This window comes from Tursiops truncatus, chromosome 7 (genome assembly GCF_011762595.2).
Source record: "Tursiops truncatus isolate mTurTru1 chromosome 7, mTurTru1.mat.Y, whole genome shotgun sequence".
NCBI classification, from domain to species: Eukaryota; Metazoa; Chordata; class Mammalia; order Artiodactyla; family Delphinidae; genus Tursiops; species Tursiops truncatus.
Window position 1 is genome coordinate 34202647 of NC_047040.1, and position 16480 is coordinate 34219126.

The following is a 16480-nucleotide window of genomic DNA, read 5'->3' on the forward strand; positions in this document are numbered from 1 at the left end:
GGGACTGCTCTGTAGACATTAAAATGATACTATAGGGACTTCCCTGGTGGCTCAGTGGTTAAGAATCTGCCTGCCAATGCAGGGCACATGAGTTCGAGCCCTGGTCCGGGAAGATCCCACATGCCGTGGAGCAACAAAGCCCGTGCACCACAACTACTGTGCCTGCACTCTAGAGCCCGTGAGCCACAACTACTGAGCCCGCGTGCCACAACTACTGAAGCCCGCATGCCTAGAGCCGGTACTCCGCAACAAGAGGAACCTGCACAATGAGTAGCCCCCGCTCGTTGCAACTAGAGAAAAAGCCTGCACGCGGCAACGAAGACCCAACTCAGCCAAAAATAAATAAATAATTAAATAAATTTTTAAGCAAATAAATAAAATAAAATGATGCCATAAAAATGTGATTCCTGACATGTAAAAATATACTGTTGCACAAACTAAAAGCAGGTTATAAAGTAACAGTAGATTATGATTTCATTTTGGCTTAAAGAACATCTTTATATATGATTGTATCAGTATCCAAAAATGATCTGGGAGGCAACACACCAAGATTTGGTTAACAGATTAGTTCTACTAAGTAGGATTATAACTGCTTGTTATGTTCTGCTTTCAGCATCTATATCTCATGATCTATGTTCAGTAAGGAGTATGTATTGTTTTTGTAATAAGAAAAAAGAGACATTTCTTAATTTTGAAGGAAAATATCCAAACCACAAGCTGACTACTATATGACCTTCTGAAGTACAAAGCATTCATAAACTGTGCAGAGTCTATTATCATACTCCTAAGGCAACCCCAACAAGGAATGAAAAATCCCTCCCCCTGAAGAAAAGGGCATCAAATATGGCACAGTGGCACTTCCATCCTGGTAGCAGAAAATAAACAACTGGGGCCAGGATCCACCACAGCTTGGGTGGCTCACCTTTCTTTCCCCAGCTTCTGGGAGAGGCACTTCAGGTACAGTGACGGTGAAGGGGAGGACCGCTCTAGCAGGGACACGTCCGCTTTGCACAGGCTCCAGAAGAAGTCAGCTTCTCGGTGAATCACGCAGGCCCCGGGCTGCCTGGCCTTGGATTCTGCACTTTTCACTGATGGCCTATCCACCTCCAGGAAGCTGCTGTCCTCTAGCTGGCTCTCTGACGTCACATAGTTCTGAATAAAAAAGACCTTTGGCTTCCCTGAGAGAGAGGGGCATGCATCTGCCATGAACATCCTTCTGATATGATCTAAAGGGACCCCTGAGTGAGTCTGATCCACGCCAAACACGCTCTGGGAGCCCCCTCGGCTCACCAGGATACACACGAAGCTGTCGTAGTCTTGGTGTTGGGGCATGTGCGCAACTTGGCCAAGAATGTGCATTATATTTTCCACAGTGAGATGTAAGAAACGCTTGACTTCATAGCCCAGGGCAGTGAAGGTTTCCTCAAGAATGTCTGGAAAAAACAAACAAACATGAAAAACAACACAGGAGGGACTTCCCGGGTGGCGCAGTGGTTAAGAATCCACCTGCCAATGCAGGGGACACGGGTTCGCGCCCTGGTCCGGGACGATCCCACATGCTGCGGAGCAACTAAGCCCGTGCGCCACAACTACTGAGCCCGTGCTCTAGGGCCTGCGAGCCACAACTACTGAAGCCCATGTGCCTAGAGCCCGTGCTCCGCAACAAGAGAAGCCACCGCAATGAGAAGCCCGCGCGCCACAACAAAGAGTGGCCCCTGCTCGCCGCAACTACAGAAATCATGTGCGCAGCAAAGAAGACCCAGCACGGCCAAAAATTAACAAAAAAAAACACAGCAGTAAGAAAAGCTCAAGAAACACTGGGTAGCAATCCTAAACATGGTCTAATTACTTGTCTGTTTCTGCTTTTGTGTCATAGTTTGAGGCTTTAAAGGACCTAAGAACAGGGCAGGAGGGATAGAATCAGCCTAAAACATGAGATGTGTGACTTTCATGTCCCAGGTTCCCAGTTATGGTCTGTCCCCTGTTATACCACTTCCCCTGCCTGAGGCCACCACCGCATCTGGCCACGGGCAGAGACTGAGTCCACCTCTAGTCTAAACGAACCAAGAGAGGAAATACTTTTTCCTTTTAGCCAAAACAAAGTTGGGGATTGTTCAAAGGGCTCTTTCTTACAATAACTCACAAGTTCATAGGAATGGGTGCATTTGCAGCATGGAGATCTAAACCTAGATCCAATGGCCGCAGAAAGGGTGACCCAGGTCATGAGTTCCCTCACCTCCACCTGCTGTGAGCTGATCCGGAGGCCCCTGGATTTAAGCTGGGACCATTCCCAGACTCCCCAGCTCCTCTCATGACCTACTTCCCAGTGTAGCCTTTGACTGAGCAAGGGAGGGCCCTTGGCCAAGACGCCCTACAGCAGCGGTCCCCAACCTTTTTGGCACCAGGGAACGGTTTCGTGGAAGACACTTTTTCCACAGACTGGGGGTGGGGTGGGGTGAAGTTTCGGGACGATTCAAGCGCTTTACATTTATTGTGTACTTTATTTCTGTTATTATTACATTGTAATATATAATGAAATAATTCTACAACTCACCATAATGCAGAATCAGTGGGAGCCCTGAGCTTGTTTTCCTGCAACTAGATGGTCCCATCTGGGGGTGACGGGAGACAGTGACACCCAAAGTGTGTTTTTTTGTTTTGGTTTGGTTTTTTTTGCAGTACGCGGGCCTCTCACTGTTGTGGCCTCTCCCGTTGCGGAGCACAGGCTCCGAACGCGCAGGCTCAGTGGCCATGGCTCACAGGCCCAGCCGCCCTGCGGCATGTGGGATCTTCCCAGATCAGGGCACGAACCCGTGTCCCCTGCATCGGCAGGCGGACTCTCAACCACTGCGCCACCAGGGAAGCCCGGAAGAGTGTTGTTTATGTCCAGTCTACTCCATGATCTCATTTTGGTTGCTGTCACTGCAGAAAACCCTGCTTCACAAAGATAGGATGTTGGAAATGAAAGCAGGCTTTTCCATGCTTTTGTGGCAATCTCAGGATATTCCACCTTGACTTTAATCCAGAATGTATGGAGGTCTGAAGTTGTCTCAAACATACTTTTAAGGCCACCATCATTTGCGATCTCAAGCAATTGATCCTCTTCTAGCGCAGACAAAGTCGATTCGCCCAGCTTATTCACAAATGGGTTGCAGATCCATTCCTTCCCAGTTCGGGAGTCTTTTGTGGTTGGGAAGTAATGCTCAAACTCTTTTGAAAGCTGAGAGAGGTGATCATGCATCAGCTGGGAGAAAGAAGGCCCCAGTTCAGTCTCTTTCAAAATCTCTGCTAATGTTTGAAACATGTCAAAATCCCAATGTTCACTCGTCACCCCCATAATTCCAGTTTGGCTTTGAATGCAGTCACTTTATCTGCCAACTTGAACACAGCTGTCGTTCTCCCCTGAAGTGACAGACTGAGTTCGGTGAGCAGGTTGAATATGTCACACAAGTAAGCAAGTTTTGCGACCCATTCTGTGTCACTGAAATGTGCTGCCAGTGGTGACTGTTTTTCTACAAGAAATCCCTGGAGCGGCTCTCATAACTCAAAAACTCTGGCCGGTGATCTACCTTTAGAAGCCATGTCACTTCTGTGTATAAGAGAAGACGTGTGTGCTCTGGGTCCATCTCCTCACAGAGGGGCACGAACCGATGTGAGTTAAGGGCATGCACTTTAATGTCGTTGATAATTTTAACCATGTCCTGCAAAGCATTGTTAAGTTCAGGTACCATTTTTCGGCTAGCCGGCATTTTGCTCTGTGGATGACACAGCGCGTAGACACACATTCAGAAGCGACCTCTTTGACCCGTAGTGAAACCAGAAAGCCGTCCAGTCATGGCAGCCGCTCCATCTGTGCATATACCAACACAAAATGCCCAATTCAGTTTTCCTGATATGTAATCATTCAAAGACTTGAATAGTTCTGCAGCTGTGGTGTTGGTTGGCAACAAAAGTGCTCATAATATATCCTCATGCACATCCTCCTGAAAAATATATTGCACAAAAACAAGCATTGTTGCCTTGTTGTCAACATCGATAGACTCGTCAACCTGGATTGAGTACCACGGTGACTCATTAATCCTCTCTAACAACCGTGCCTCAATATCTTCTGCTATTTCATCAATTCGTCTAGTTACGGTGCTAGCCGAAAGAAGAACACGTGCCACCTTTTGAACTGCAGCCACTCCTGAAAGCTCATGACACATGTCCTTAGCAGTAGGCAGGATCAACTCTTCACCAATAGTAAAGGACTTCTTTAGCAATGCAGCTTTAGCAATGCAGTTAGCCACTAAGAATGATGCTCTCAATGCAGACACATTTGATGACGTGGTAGCCTTCAATGATTGTCTCTGTTCTTCGTGTTCACGTTTTTTTCTTTTGAAAAACTCCAAAGGCTTGTGGGGTTCTTTTTATATATAAACTTATTTCTTTATTTATTTTTGGCTGCGTTGGGTCTTCGTTGCTGCGAACGGGCTTTCTCTAGTTGCAGCGAGAGGCGGCTACTCTTCATTTCGGTGCGCGGGCTTCTCTTGTTGCAGAGCAGGGGCTCTAGGCACGCGGGCTCAGTAGTTGTGGCTCGCAGGCTCTAGAGCGCAGGCTCAGTAGTTGTGGGCTTAGTTGCTCCGCGGCATGTGGGATCTTCCCAGGCCAGGGCTCGAACCCGTGTCCCCTGCATTGGCAGGTGTGTTCTTAACCACTGCACCACCAGGGAAGTCCCCAAAGGCTTGTCTTTTGACGCAGGGTGCTTGGTCTCCATGTAGCGAAGCAGTTTTGAAGGTTTCATGGCTCCGTTGGATAGCCAGTCGCCACAAATTATACAAAGCAGGTTTGGAGAATGTGAATCACCTGTTGCAATGAACCCATAATTTAAGTAGGACTCTTGGTATTTCCTTTAAAATGAAGCTTTCTTTTTGTTGGCAGTCTTAGAGTCTTCTGCTGTCTCATCATTGGGTCTTTCCCTCTTTTTTTAAAAAATTAATTAATTTATTTATTTTTGGCTGCGTTGGGTCTTCGTTTCTGTGCTAGGGCTTTATCTAGGTGTGGCAAGCGGGGGCCACTCTTCATCGCGGTGCCTCTCATTGTCGCAGCCCCTCTTGTTGCAGAGCACAGGCTCCAGACGCCAGGCTTAGTAGTTGTGGCTCATGGGCCCAGCTGCTCCACGGCATGTGGGATCTTCCCGGACCAGGGCTCGAACCTGTGTCCCCTGCATTGGCAGGCAGAGTCTCAACCACTGCGCCACCAGGGAAGCCCTTCCTCTTTTCAAAGAAGCTCTCCAGCACTGTTTGTTTTTTACCTATTTTGGCTAGGGTTAGCTTGAGGGCTTACCAAAACTGTGACTGAGACAAGTGCGCAGTACGGGAAAGAGGTGTGGACAGAAACGGTAAATAAAATAATGGGTGGGCCACGCATGGACTAAAGTAAGTGTTGGATTCTGACTTAAAGCCTGCCACCAGATGCAGCTTAACTGTCACTTGCCCCTCACTGATAGGGTTTTGATATGAGTCTGCGAGCAATTGACTTATTATGGTCACTGTGCAGTCAAACCCCTCTGCTAATGATAATCAGTATTTGCAGCCGCTCCCCAGCGCTAGCATCACCGCCTCAGCTCCGCCTCAGATCATCAGGCATTAGATTCTCATAAGGAGCGCGCAACCTAGATCCCTCACATGCGCAGTTCACAGTAGGGCTCACGCTCCTATGAAAATCTAATGCCGTCACTGATCTGACAGGAGGCGGAGCTCAGGCAATAATGCGAGTGATGGGGAGTGGCTGTAAATACAGATGAAGCTTCGCTTGCTCACCCGTCACTTACCTCCTGCTGTGTGGCCCCGGACCGGTACCAGTCAGTGGTTGGAGGGTTGGGGACCCCTGCCCTACAGGGCCCCCAGAGATTCTTCTCCTAGTTTCCAGGAATCCTGGGTTGACTTTGCCTCGAGAAGCAGTGTAAAGCAGTGGAAAAAGCAGACAAGCCTGCCTTCTAACACTGACCTCACCACACCTACAGGCTGCATTGCTTTAAGGAAGTGGGTCTCCCTAGCTTTAAGTGGAAGTGAAGATACCCACCCCATGAGGATGCTATGAAGACTAAGTGAGATAATACAAATAAAGCTCCTGGTGCTCAATAAAAATATTCCTTGTTCTCTTTTTAAAAATCTTTTTGTTCATCTTCTAGAAGTTTCTATGGCCTTGGAACCCTAGAAATCCTACCCATCTACTTTGTTCCCATCTGCTCAGTTTGCCTTCATTGGAGAAGTAGGTACCGAATTGTTTCATCTTTCTAATAGCAAAGAGAGACATCTTTCTCTTCCTCATTCAAAAAGTCCACATCCTATTGAGCTACCCATTAAGTTTCTACTCCTTTTCTGAGGGATGCCTCCAGTTCTTAGTCCATTTTCAGAGCAGAAAAACCATTCTGTCCTAAGCCCAGAGGCTAAACAAGAATCTCCTAATTCAGGCTGTCATCCAAACTATTAGCCACTTCTCTGGATTTGCTTCCCTGTCTCATGACTATGTACCCACTTCTGTTCCTCCCCTGGGGTATGACCTTCCAGAAGTCTACGACTGCATTCACCCCAAACCAAACAACATGGTAGTAATCAGAGTACCTATAACTTCCACCAAGGAACAGAGGGGTCCTATCTCATACCAGTTTAGGCATCACACAAAGGGGTCAAGGGAAGATAAATAACTGAAGGTACATATAACAGTTTACTACAAATTCTCAATTCTCGACACTAAATGGGAACAATATGAAGTATGGATAGACAAATAATTCAGAGACTCACAGCTTCAACCAATAGTTTCAACTGTCTTGTCTTGCCAACTTTACCGACCACTAGTAAACTATAAAAGTAAAAGTAAGCAATCACAATTTCTCTTCTGGCTTCTCAGCAGGAAACAGGAAAAAGATTAAAAGTTGGAAAAGAAACACAGCCTTGGGTTAACAAAAATCTGGAATCCAAGCAGCCACTGGACAAATAAGAGCTGGCTTGTGTGCTCTTAATTTAATTCACCTAGCCTATGAGCAGTATCTGGACACAATCACATAGAGTCTTGTAGAACATTCCACTCAGGAGACCCACATCCTGCCAGATATGGCGGTTTTAAATAAGTCCATGATTCTTTGACACTCCTCCCTTAAAAAGATAGAGTGTAATTCCCCTCCCCTTGAATGTGGACCAACTTGGTAACTCGTTTCTAATGAATGGAATGTGGCAGAAGAGATACAACGTGACTTCCAAAGCCAGGTCACTGTGGAACAACTCACTCTGGGGGAAGCCAGTTGCCATGTCTTGAGAACACTCAATACAGGTCCCCAATGCCATGTGGAGAGGCCTCCATGGAGAAGAACTTAGGCCTCGCACCAACCAGCCACGTGACTGAGTACCTGAGAAGCCCCTCCAAAGCCAATCAAGCCTTCAGATGACCCCAGCTGACATCTGACCACAATCTCCCAAGAGGCTCAGGGCCAGAACAACCTGGCTAAGCCATTCCTAAATTCCAGACCCACAGAAACTGTGAGAGATATAAATAAATTAATACTGTTGTTTTAAGCTACTAAATTTTGGAGTGATTTGTACACATTATCAGATAAATATTTCACCAGGTAAGTCAACAAAAGGGAATGATAATAACCATTCCCTAAGAATGTAGTTAGGCTACTTACTTTTCTCCTTCTGCCTGGCCCGTAGGTAAGGGTGAAAAAATGAATTTGTATATATATATATATATATATATATATATATATATATATATATATATATATATGTCACGTCATAATGAAGAGATATAAAGAAGGTGCCAACCTCCTTAAAACCCTGTGATAAGTAAGTATTATCAGGAAATGACAGCTGCTGAAAACCTATTAAATACCTCACTTGTCCACATAGGATCTCAGAGTGGTAGAAAAGGCTTAGCAGCACCGCCCACTAGGCATGGCTTCTGAGGGTGTAGGCAAGGCTTCAGTACCCAGTTCTGTGCTCAGGAAGAAACAAAGCGCTGTACCATGTGAGAGAACCTGGATTAGGACTCCAATGCCATCCCCACTGCTTTAGTCCAAACTCTCCCTTTCAGGAGTCACACTCTCCAGTCATGGAGCATTCTCTCCTCTAGGGGGCAGAAGCAAACAGAGAAACACCAGACGCAAAGCTCTTTTGTTTACTTGTTATCTCAGACTGGCTTGCTCCCCTCAAAAGCCTCTTTTCACTGATAGATTTAGTCCCTTATCAAAGTCCTTGAAAGAAAGCCACAGTCTCCCTTTCCATCCTGATATGCAGAGGTCTGGACAGAACACATGCTGTCCTGTGCCTTAATCTCTTTTCTTTATCTGGCCTCCCCACAGGTTCTGGCTGGAGCAGCAGCTGGGCTGCCACAAGGCAGTCAGCAGGCAGCTGCGTGATACGGGTGAAAGAGGAACAGTCTTGGAATCACAAGATCTGAGTTTCAGTCCTGGCTCTTCCACCCACTTACTGGTCTGAACCTTGCCTGGTTCTGAAAAAAAACGAACTGGTCCTGAAAAAAAACTAACTTATATTAGTAGAAGAGCTAAGAAGGAGATGGGAATCTGAGGTCTAGGGCAGGAAGTCCTTACCTAATAGAACAGAAGGAAAAGGGCTAAAAGCTGGAGGGGAATCCAAAAGCTATACAGGTCCCCAAGGCCAATCAGAGCACCAAATCTGGATGGGCCTCAGACCAAGAGGGAGCATCCCTTAAATATCCCTGTGGCAACAGTCACTCGATGGACACAGCCTGAAGTCATCACAGCTGGCACTTCCCAATAACAGCACATCTTTCCTCTATCAGTTGGTGAGGACTGATGCTAGCTGTTGTTCTTTCTCGGGCCAGCAAGAACACAGATATAGCCCAGTCTAATTTATAGGATCAAGGGGGTTGTGACAGTGTGACTTTGAACAAAGTACATCTGTAGTTTATTCATATATAAAATGGATCAATACCAATGCCTATACCGTGTCCTCCAGAAGGTGGCGGAGAGGACCCATTGAGATTTCTGTCAAGATGCTTTGCAAACTGTGAGTGCTTATTCAAATATATTAGTTTTAAAGAATATAGAGGCAGCCACTGCACCACAAACCATGGAGCCTGCCTGCGATGCGTCTCCTGCATGGAATAGATCTCCTTAGAAACCAGAGGGAGGTCTCTACAGTCTAAACTAAAACGGACTCAGAGCAGCCAGATTCTATGTCCCATGTATCAACAGTAACTTCCTCGTCCTTACTTGCAAATAGGGGAAGAAAAACATGGGTGTTGAGTTTGGAAAATAAAGCTTCAACCAACTGCATTAGTCCCACTTCTCCTTCTACCCACCCTGGAAACCCCACTCCTGACCCAGCCCTCTCTCTCTAAAATTCAGCTGTTCCTTTATTAACTTCCTGAAATGATGAGGGATTTCTTCTGGCCTTGAAATTAGTACAGGGCTGTTAGTGAAGGGCTAGGATCAGCATTACCCACCCGTTTGGGGACTACTGAGATGAAATCCAAAGAACTAAATAAAATGTTATGATCTCATTCATTTAGAATGTGTTTTGACCGAAAATGAGCTCACATTTATCTTGACACTATCTAAAAAAAAGGATTCATTAAATAAATGTATAGAATAAATAAAAAAGAGGGGACGCTTCATCAGTCTATTTATGATCACTTATTGAGTACCTTTAATAAGCCCAGCTCAAGTTACTATAAGGCGCATGAATGGAACACAAGTGGGCAGGATATTCTTAGTGGAAAGGGGAGTTTTGAGGTCAAATGTGAATGAGAAATGCAAGGTTGACAAGACTTAACCAGGTTTCGTTACAGGAACACTGATCGGAAACTTTAAGGCCAACATGCACTGCAAATCTCCTAAAGAGGAACAAATTCTTTTTTTTTTTTTTTTTTGCGGTACGCAGGCCTCTCACTGTTGTGGCCTCTCCCGCTGTGGAGCACAGGCTCCGGATGCGCAGGCTCAGCGGCCATGGCTCACGGGCCCAGCCGCTCTGCGGCATGTGGGATCCTCCCGGACCGGGGCACGAACCCGTGTCCCCTGCATCGGCAGGCGGACTCTCAACCACTGTGCCACCAGGGAAGCCCAACAAATTATTTCTTAAACTCACTTGACCCCAAAACTCATGTTTTACAAAGTTCCTCTTCCTGTGTTACAGAAACACTGTGATGAGGCGATACAGATGAAGTAGACAATGTAGTTCCTGTTCTTCAAGGAGCCCATAATCTTGCTAGAGAAGCAAAGTGTATAAATGTGCACAAAACAATGACTGACATGTCACACAGAACAGTAGGATTTTAGGTAAAATAGGAAATCAGAGTAGGGAAGATCAGTGTGGTCTAAGACACCTGGAGAGAAGATTATGGGAAAGGTGCAATTCAGCTGCGGCTCCAAAAAAACAGGGCAAAGGAAAGGCCCCCAAGTGGAAGGATGATGGTGAATATAGACAGAATAAAGAGTGAGGGAGGAAGCGGGGTTGTGGGGAGTGGGGCTTGTATAAATCTGACTTTCCACTTGTTCAGGGACACCAACAATCAGGGGTGTTACTGGACAATCCATATACACTCAAAATTATAAACTACTTTATAAATGTCTTTTTTTTTTTTTAAGCACAAATGATCACTAGTAATTCCTTCTGGACTAGCTTTTCTTAGGAGAAAACAATATCAATAATAAACATGTCAAGAGAGGCTTCTGTGGTCCCTCAGGTGGCCTAAAAGTCCTCTGCTTTTCCACATACCCACCACTCCTATCCACAATTCCAAGGCCCCAAAAGCTCTGAAAAACTTAGGTTCTTTTCCCTGACTCATTTTGCGGCAAAACCTTTCCTGAACTGATGAGAAGCTATTTATAGTCTTTATTCCACTTAGTGTAAATATTCATTCCTTTTGCTGTAGAAATAGTCACATATTTGATTATGGGGTCCTGCCCTAGACCCCACTGGAATGTTCTATAAATTACGGTATGTGGGCCATGTCATCTTTCTAAACTCTTAAAACTTTAACATTTTGAAATGCAAGGGTCTCCAATAAGGGATCGTGGACCTGTGATTCTTTCTACCCTAGCTTTATGCTGTCTGTGAAAAAAGGGTTTGCTATGTAGCACTGATTTAAAGGGAAATTTCATTAGTGATGCTAGGTTTCCAACTGAATGGCTGCTTAATCTCAGAGGGTAAGAATGCCCAGAAAACAAAGCAGACCACCACAGACTTCCTGGTCTTTTGCCCACAGGGAAGCTATCGCTAATAGTCTGCTAATCCCACAGGAGTTAAGAGGGGAGACCCCACTTCCTTGGCACTCAAGCTGGCAGGCAGCAGTAGCCGCTCCATGGGAACAAAGCCTCCATCCACCATCTCATGCGTCACTTACCACGTGTCTTCAAAGCTCAGGAGCAGAGGCCACAGTGGCTGCTCCGATCCCCCTTGCTGAGATTTGTTTACGTCTATCAGCGCAGGAAGATGCTACTGATTTGGGTTGTTGCCCATTCCACTAAGGGAAAATGAGGAGAGGAGGCTGGGTAATCCCAACGAGCAGCCAAGCTCCCATCAACACCAGTGCAAAGCTCTCTACGATCAACTCCGGGCTTTCAGGACTACTGCTGCTCTGTTAGAAGAGGAAGTTTACTTATGCAAGATTTCCCAGGGAAACATGCAGCATCTGCTAGAAGCATCTAAGCCTTAGCCTGGTTAAAAGTATAGAAAAATCTTCGAGCTTTTCAGAATGAGCAGGGAGAAGAGAGGGATAAACACGTCCTCTTAAAATCTGCAAACACCAGCTTTCATTCAGCAGCCTAAAAACCAGCCAGAGCCCTAGGTCAAGGTCCAGAGTCCAAGTGTCTGTGATGTGAGGCTTTCGCTTCTCGGCTCCAAACAAGAGCAAAAGTCCAGTGCTATGTCAGGGCACCTCAAAGCAGGGCCTCGCATAGGTCTAGCTTTGCTAGGTCTCTGACACAGGTGACGCAACACTGAGGACACCAAGCACAAAGTCACTGAACTAATTAGCCTCAAAACCTTAAGTCTCCATGTCTGCTCCAAGAGGAGGTTACTGACTTCTCCAAGGATTCTTCTCAAGAATGAGCCACCAAACAATAACCTTATAACCTTATCTTTGTTCACAATGTGGCTCTGAGGCCAGACTCTACTTCATGGCCTCCATACCTGCTTCACAAGGGCCAAGCATGGTGGGGTGTTTTTGTTTTTAATTTGAATAATTAATGTGTCCAAACTTTAATATGAACTTATTTCTTTTTGCTTCAGTACTCTACCAAACTTATCTTTTACTGCAGTAACATGATTTGGTGTATCAACTATACCATTCACTGCTTTTTATATTTAAATGATTTTTTAACATCTTTATTGGAGTATAATTGCTTTACATTTTTGTGTTAGTTTCTGCTGTATAACAAAGTGAATCAGCTAAACATATACATATATCCCTATATCCCCTCCCTCTTGTGTCTCCCTCCTACCCTCCCTATCCTACCCCTCTAGGTGGTCTCAGAGCACCAAGCTGATCTCCCTGTGCTATGCGGCTGCTTCCCACTAGCTATCTATTTTACATTTGGTAGTGTATATATGTCAATGCTATTCTCTCACTTAGTCCCAGCTTAGTCCCCCCTCCCTACGTCCTCAAGTCCATTCTCTACGTCTGCGTCTTTATTCCTGTCCTGCCCCTAGGTTCTTCAGAACCATGTATTTTTTTTTTAGATTCCATATATATGTGTTAGCATACAGTATTTGTTTTTCTTAGTTCCCCGACCAGGGATCAAACCCACAACCCCTGCATTGGAAGGCGGATTCTTTACCACTGGGCAACCAGGGAAGTCCCAAGCATGGTGTTCTGCAATAGCAAGGGTGCAATAAACATTTATGGGATAAAGGAAGTATAAATCTATAAAGGTTTGGGGAAATTACATATTCTGGATAAAAGTCTGATTTTTTTTTTTTGAGGACAGGAAAAGATAGGTATAAGAGAGTCTCCCAAATTCTACAGGTACAAAGGAATGGTTTTAGAAACACACCAAGACCAGTAGAGCTTACTCCTTCATTCATTCACCCAACAAATATTTACTGAGCTCCCACGTACCAGGCATGGTTCCAGGTTCTGGAGACACATAGCAAAAGCTCCCCACATGCATGGAACTTACAGCAAAGTAGCTGAAAGCAGAGGCTTTGCAGTCAAGCTTTCAAATCCCAGCTCTATTACTTAACTAGAGAAGTTAGAAAGGGAGTTTATTGTGCTCTACTTGCTCACCTTGAAAATGGGGATAATAGTACCTATCTTGCAGTAATATTTATGAAAATTAAGTGAGAATCCCTGTAAAGGAATTAGCAAAGCACCTGACACATAGTATATTTTTAATAAATTTTACACCCTGGGACTTCCCTGGTGGCGCAATGGTTAAGAATCTGCCTGTCAATGCAAGGGACATGGGTTTGATCCCTGGTCCGGGAAGATCCCACATGCTGTGGAGCAACTAAACCCGTGTGCCACAACTACTGAGCCTGCGCTCTAGAGCCCGAGAGCTACAACTACTGAACCCAAGCACCACAACTACTGAAGACGGTGTGCCCTAGAGTCCGTGCTCCACAACAAGAGAAGCCACCACAATGAGAAGCCCACATGCCACAACGAAGAGTAGCCCGCACTCACCACAACTAGAGAAAGCCCGCACGCAGCAACGAAGACCCAACACAGCAAAAAAAAAAATTTACACCCTGATCACTACCACCCTCAAGTTAGTCTTACCATATTACTGTTAGTTTCTTTCTTTCTTTTTTTTTTTTTTAATGGGTTTGAGAGAGTTAGATCCTTAGGAAGAGAGAACAATTAGTGGGCTCGTGAAGTGAACCTGGGCAAGAAGCTGTGAAGAGGAAGAGAATTTGAGACAGTTTTAAAAAAAGGTGGTGAAGGGGGTGGTATTTACCAGCAATCCCACTCAGGAGAATTGAAAATATATGTCCACACAAAAACTTGTATTAGTCAGGGTTCTCCAGAGAAAAGAACCAATAAGATAATACAGTGATATGTATAAGAGATTTATTACAAGAAGTGAGAGCCCTCATTTCTAGTAATAATGTTTATTGCCAGACTCCTGCACTCCTCCCAAATGTTCAGCGTTAACCAAGTGAGAAAGTTAACTAGGGAAGAGACAAAGGAAACCCCACAGGATCATCTAGACGACCTGGTGTCTAGACGAATTGTCTAGACGAATCATCTAGACAATCATCTAGATGTGGCCTCAAGCCCAGTTATTTGTATTGTTCCCAGAGGCAGGGAGAGCTTGAGTCAAGGAAGCAGATGTACAAATGCACCTCAGGCCAATACCTGTTCTTACCTCATCAAAGATGCCCCTGCTCCAGCTCCTAGAGATTCTGATTCTACTCTCCTTTCCATTTTTCTCTCGCATCAGGCCTTGCCACTCTCTGTCCTCCCTCCCCCTGGCGTTTGTTCATATTCTCTTTCTCTGTCATGCCCGCTCATACCATGACTAGTAGTAGTCTCCCCAGCTATCCACCTGCGTATGTCCCCAAAAGTTACCCCCTCTTGGGGTTACCCCTTCTATTCCAGTTAGCCCCAGGCTATGGGGACCTGCCCCACTCCCCCATGAGCCCAGAGCAGGCCTCAGGACTCCAGTTCTCTGGTCCCTCACTTGTCTGGGTCAGGCTCCATGTACCAAGCACAAAGCCATGGCAAGTTCTAGCTCAGTGGTTTGCAACTAAAATTAAACAAACAAAATGGACAAATAACATTAACTGGCATTTAGTACGTGCTTACAGTGTGTGTGTCCGGCACTGCCCAAAGTTCTTTACAGGTAGGACTCATTCATTCCTCCCAACCTCCCTATGAGGTGGGTCCTGTTATTAACGCATTTTATAGATGAAAAACTGAGCTACAGAGAGGCTAGAAAAACTGCCACAGGTAACAAGCTAGGCCATGATTCATACCCACACAGTCGTATTCCAGGGCTCAACTCTGATCTCAATCCTATAATACAGAAAAATACAAATATACACTCAGTCCCTGCCTAAAAGAGGCCCCTAACTCAGCAAGGGAAGCAGACAGTGGATTATAGCCACAAATTCACAAGTCATGGCTTTATCTTTGTGATTCTCCTCATACAACAGCTACACATCCTGCACCAAGTCCAGTGGGGAACTTCCTGCTAACGCATGAAGCAGAGCTGATTACAACCAAAAGAGGAGGACAATTACACAATCTCTTTTAAAGCAGGAAGTTACTCACTGAGAAAATATTTTCTCATTCTTATGTGAATACTAATGGCTAAAACAGAAAGAACGCATCTTGTACATCAACTACACCTCAATTTAAGAAAAATAAAATTAAATAAATAAATAAAGGACACATCTATAGCTCAGGAGATGGCATTTCTCACATCGAACCAAATATAGGACATGAGAAAGTGAGATCATACCTGAAATCCTGGGAAATTCAGCCTAATATTTGCTAATTTGATCTTCTGTTGGATTCTCCTCCCATAAAACTCACCATGGTAACATTCTTTTTTTTTCTGCGTTACGCGGGCCTCTCACTGTTGCGGCCTCTTCCGTTGCGGAGCACAGGCTCCGGACGCACAGGCTCAGCAGCCATGGCTCACGGGCCCAGCCGCTCCGCGGCATGTGGGATCTTGGCGGACCGGCGCACGAACCCGTGTTCCCTGCATTGGCAGGCGGACTCTCAGCCACTGTGCCACCAGGGAAGCCCCCCCACGGTAACATTCTAAGTGAGCCTAGAAGACAGTGCTGACTCATTCTAAGAGAATATTGAGAAGCTGGACAACTGTGGAAATAGAACGAGCAATCCTTTCAAGAAAGAGATAAGGATTTCCCTGGTGGCACAGCGGTTGAGAATCCGCCTGCCAGGGCCGGGGGGGGCACGGGTTCAAGCCCTGGTCCGGATGAATTCCACATGCCGCAGAGCAATTGGGCCCGTGATCCACAGCTACTGAGCCTGCACTCTAGAGCCCGCGAGCCACAACTACTGAAGCCTGTGCTCCTAGAGCCCGTGCTCCTCAATAAGAGAAGCCACCGCCATGAGAAGCCCACGCACCGCAACCAAGAGTAGCCCCCGCTCGCTGCAATTAGAGAAAGCCCGCGTGCAGCAACGAAAATCCAACGCAGCCAAAAATAAATAAATTTATTTATTTAAAATAAATTAATTTTTTTGAAAAGAAAGAGATAAATAATTAAACTGAACGTTATTGTACTTATCTAGGCTCTTCTCCTTCTTTGTGATGCATCATCAGTGACTAATTCAGTTCGAATCAGACATCCAAAAACTGAGCAAAAGAATCGATTCAGATCCAAAGTTGACACACAGGTAGTACACACTCAGGCCAATAACCAAAGTCCAGGGTGACAGAACTGAGGAACACATTGCCTCTAAGTGAACACAAAGTTAGCCTATTTTTAATGTTCCCCAGAAGCGCTTTCAGAGTCTATCTAGGTGAAATGATGGGGTA

General features: G+C 45.5%; 1 protein-coding gene across 18 annotated transcripts in view; it reads right to left on the bottom strand.

Annotated features, from left to right (window-relative positions):
• The window catches only part of CFLAR (CASP8 and FADD like apoptosis regulator), a 64242-nt gene that overhangs the window by 19246 nt on the left and 28516 nt on the right, over positions 1-16480 (bottom strand). For 11 of the 18 annotated variants that reach the window (XM_019939146.3, XM_019939142.3, XM_019939145.3 and 8 more), the window contains one exon: positions 923-1433. The exons of 5 other annotated variants lie outside the window; for them this stretch is intronic. In XM_019939146.3, the coding sequence (XP_019794705.1) occupies positions 923-1433 (511 nt within the window). Of the gene's footprint in view, positions 1-922; positions 1434-11367; positions 16298-16480 lie in introns of those variants that run through there. 2 more of the 18 variants (XR_012333010.1, XM_073807408.1) reach the window with 2 other exon arrangements.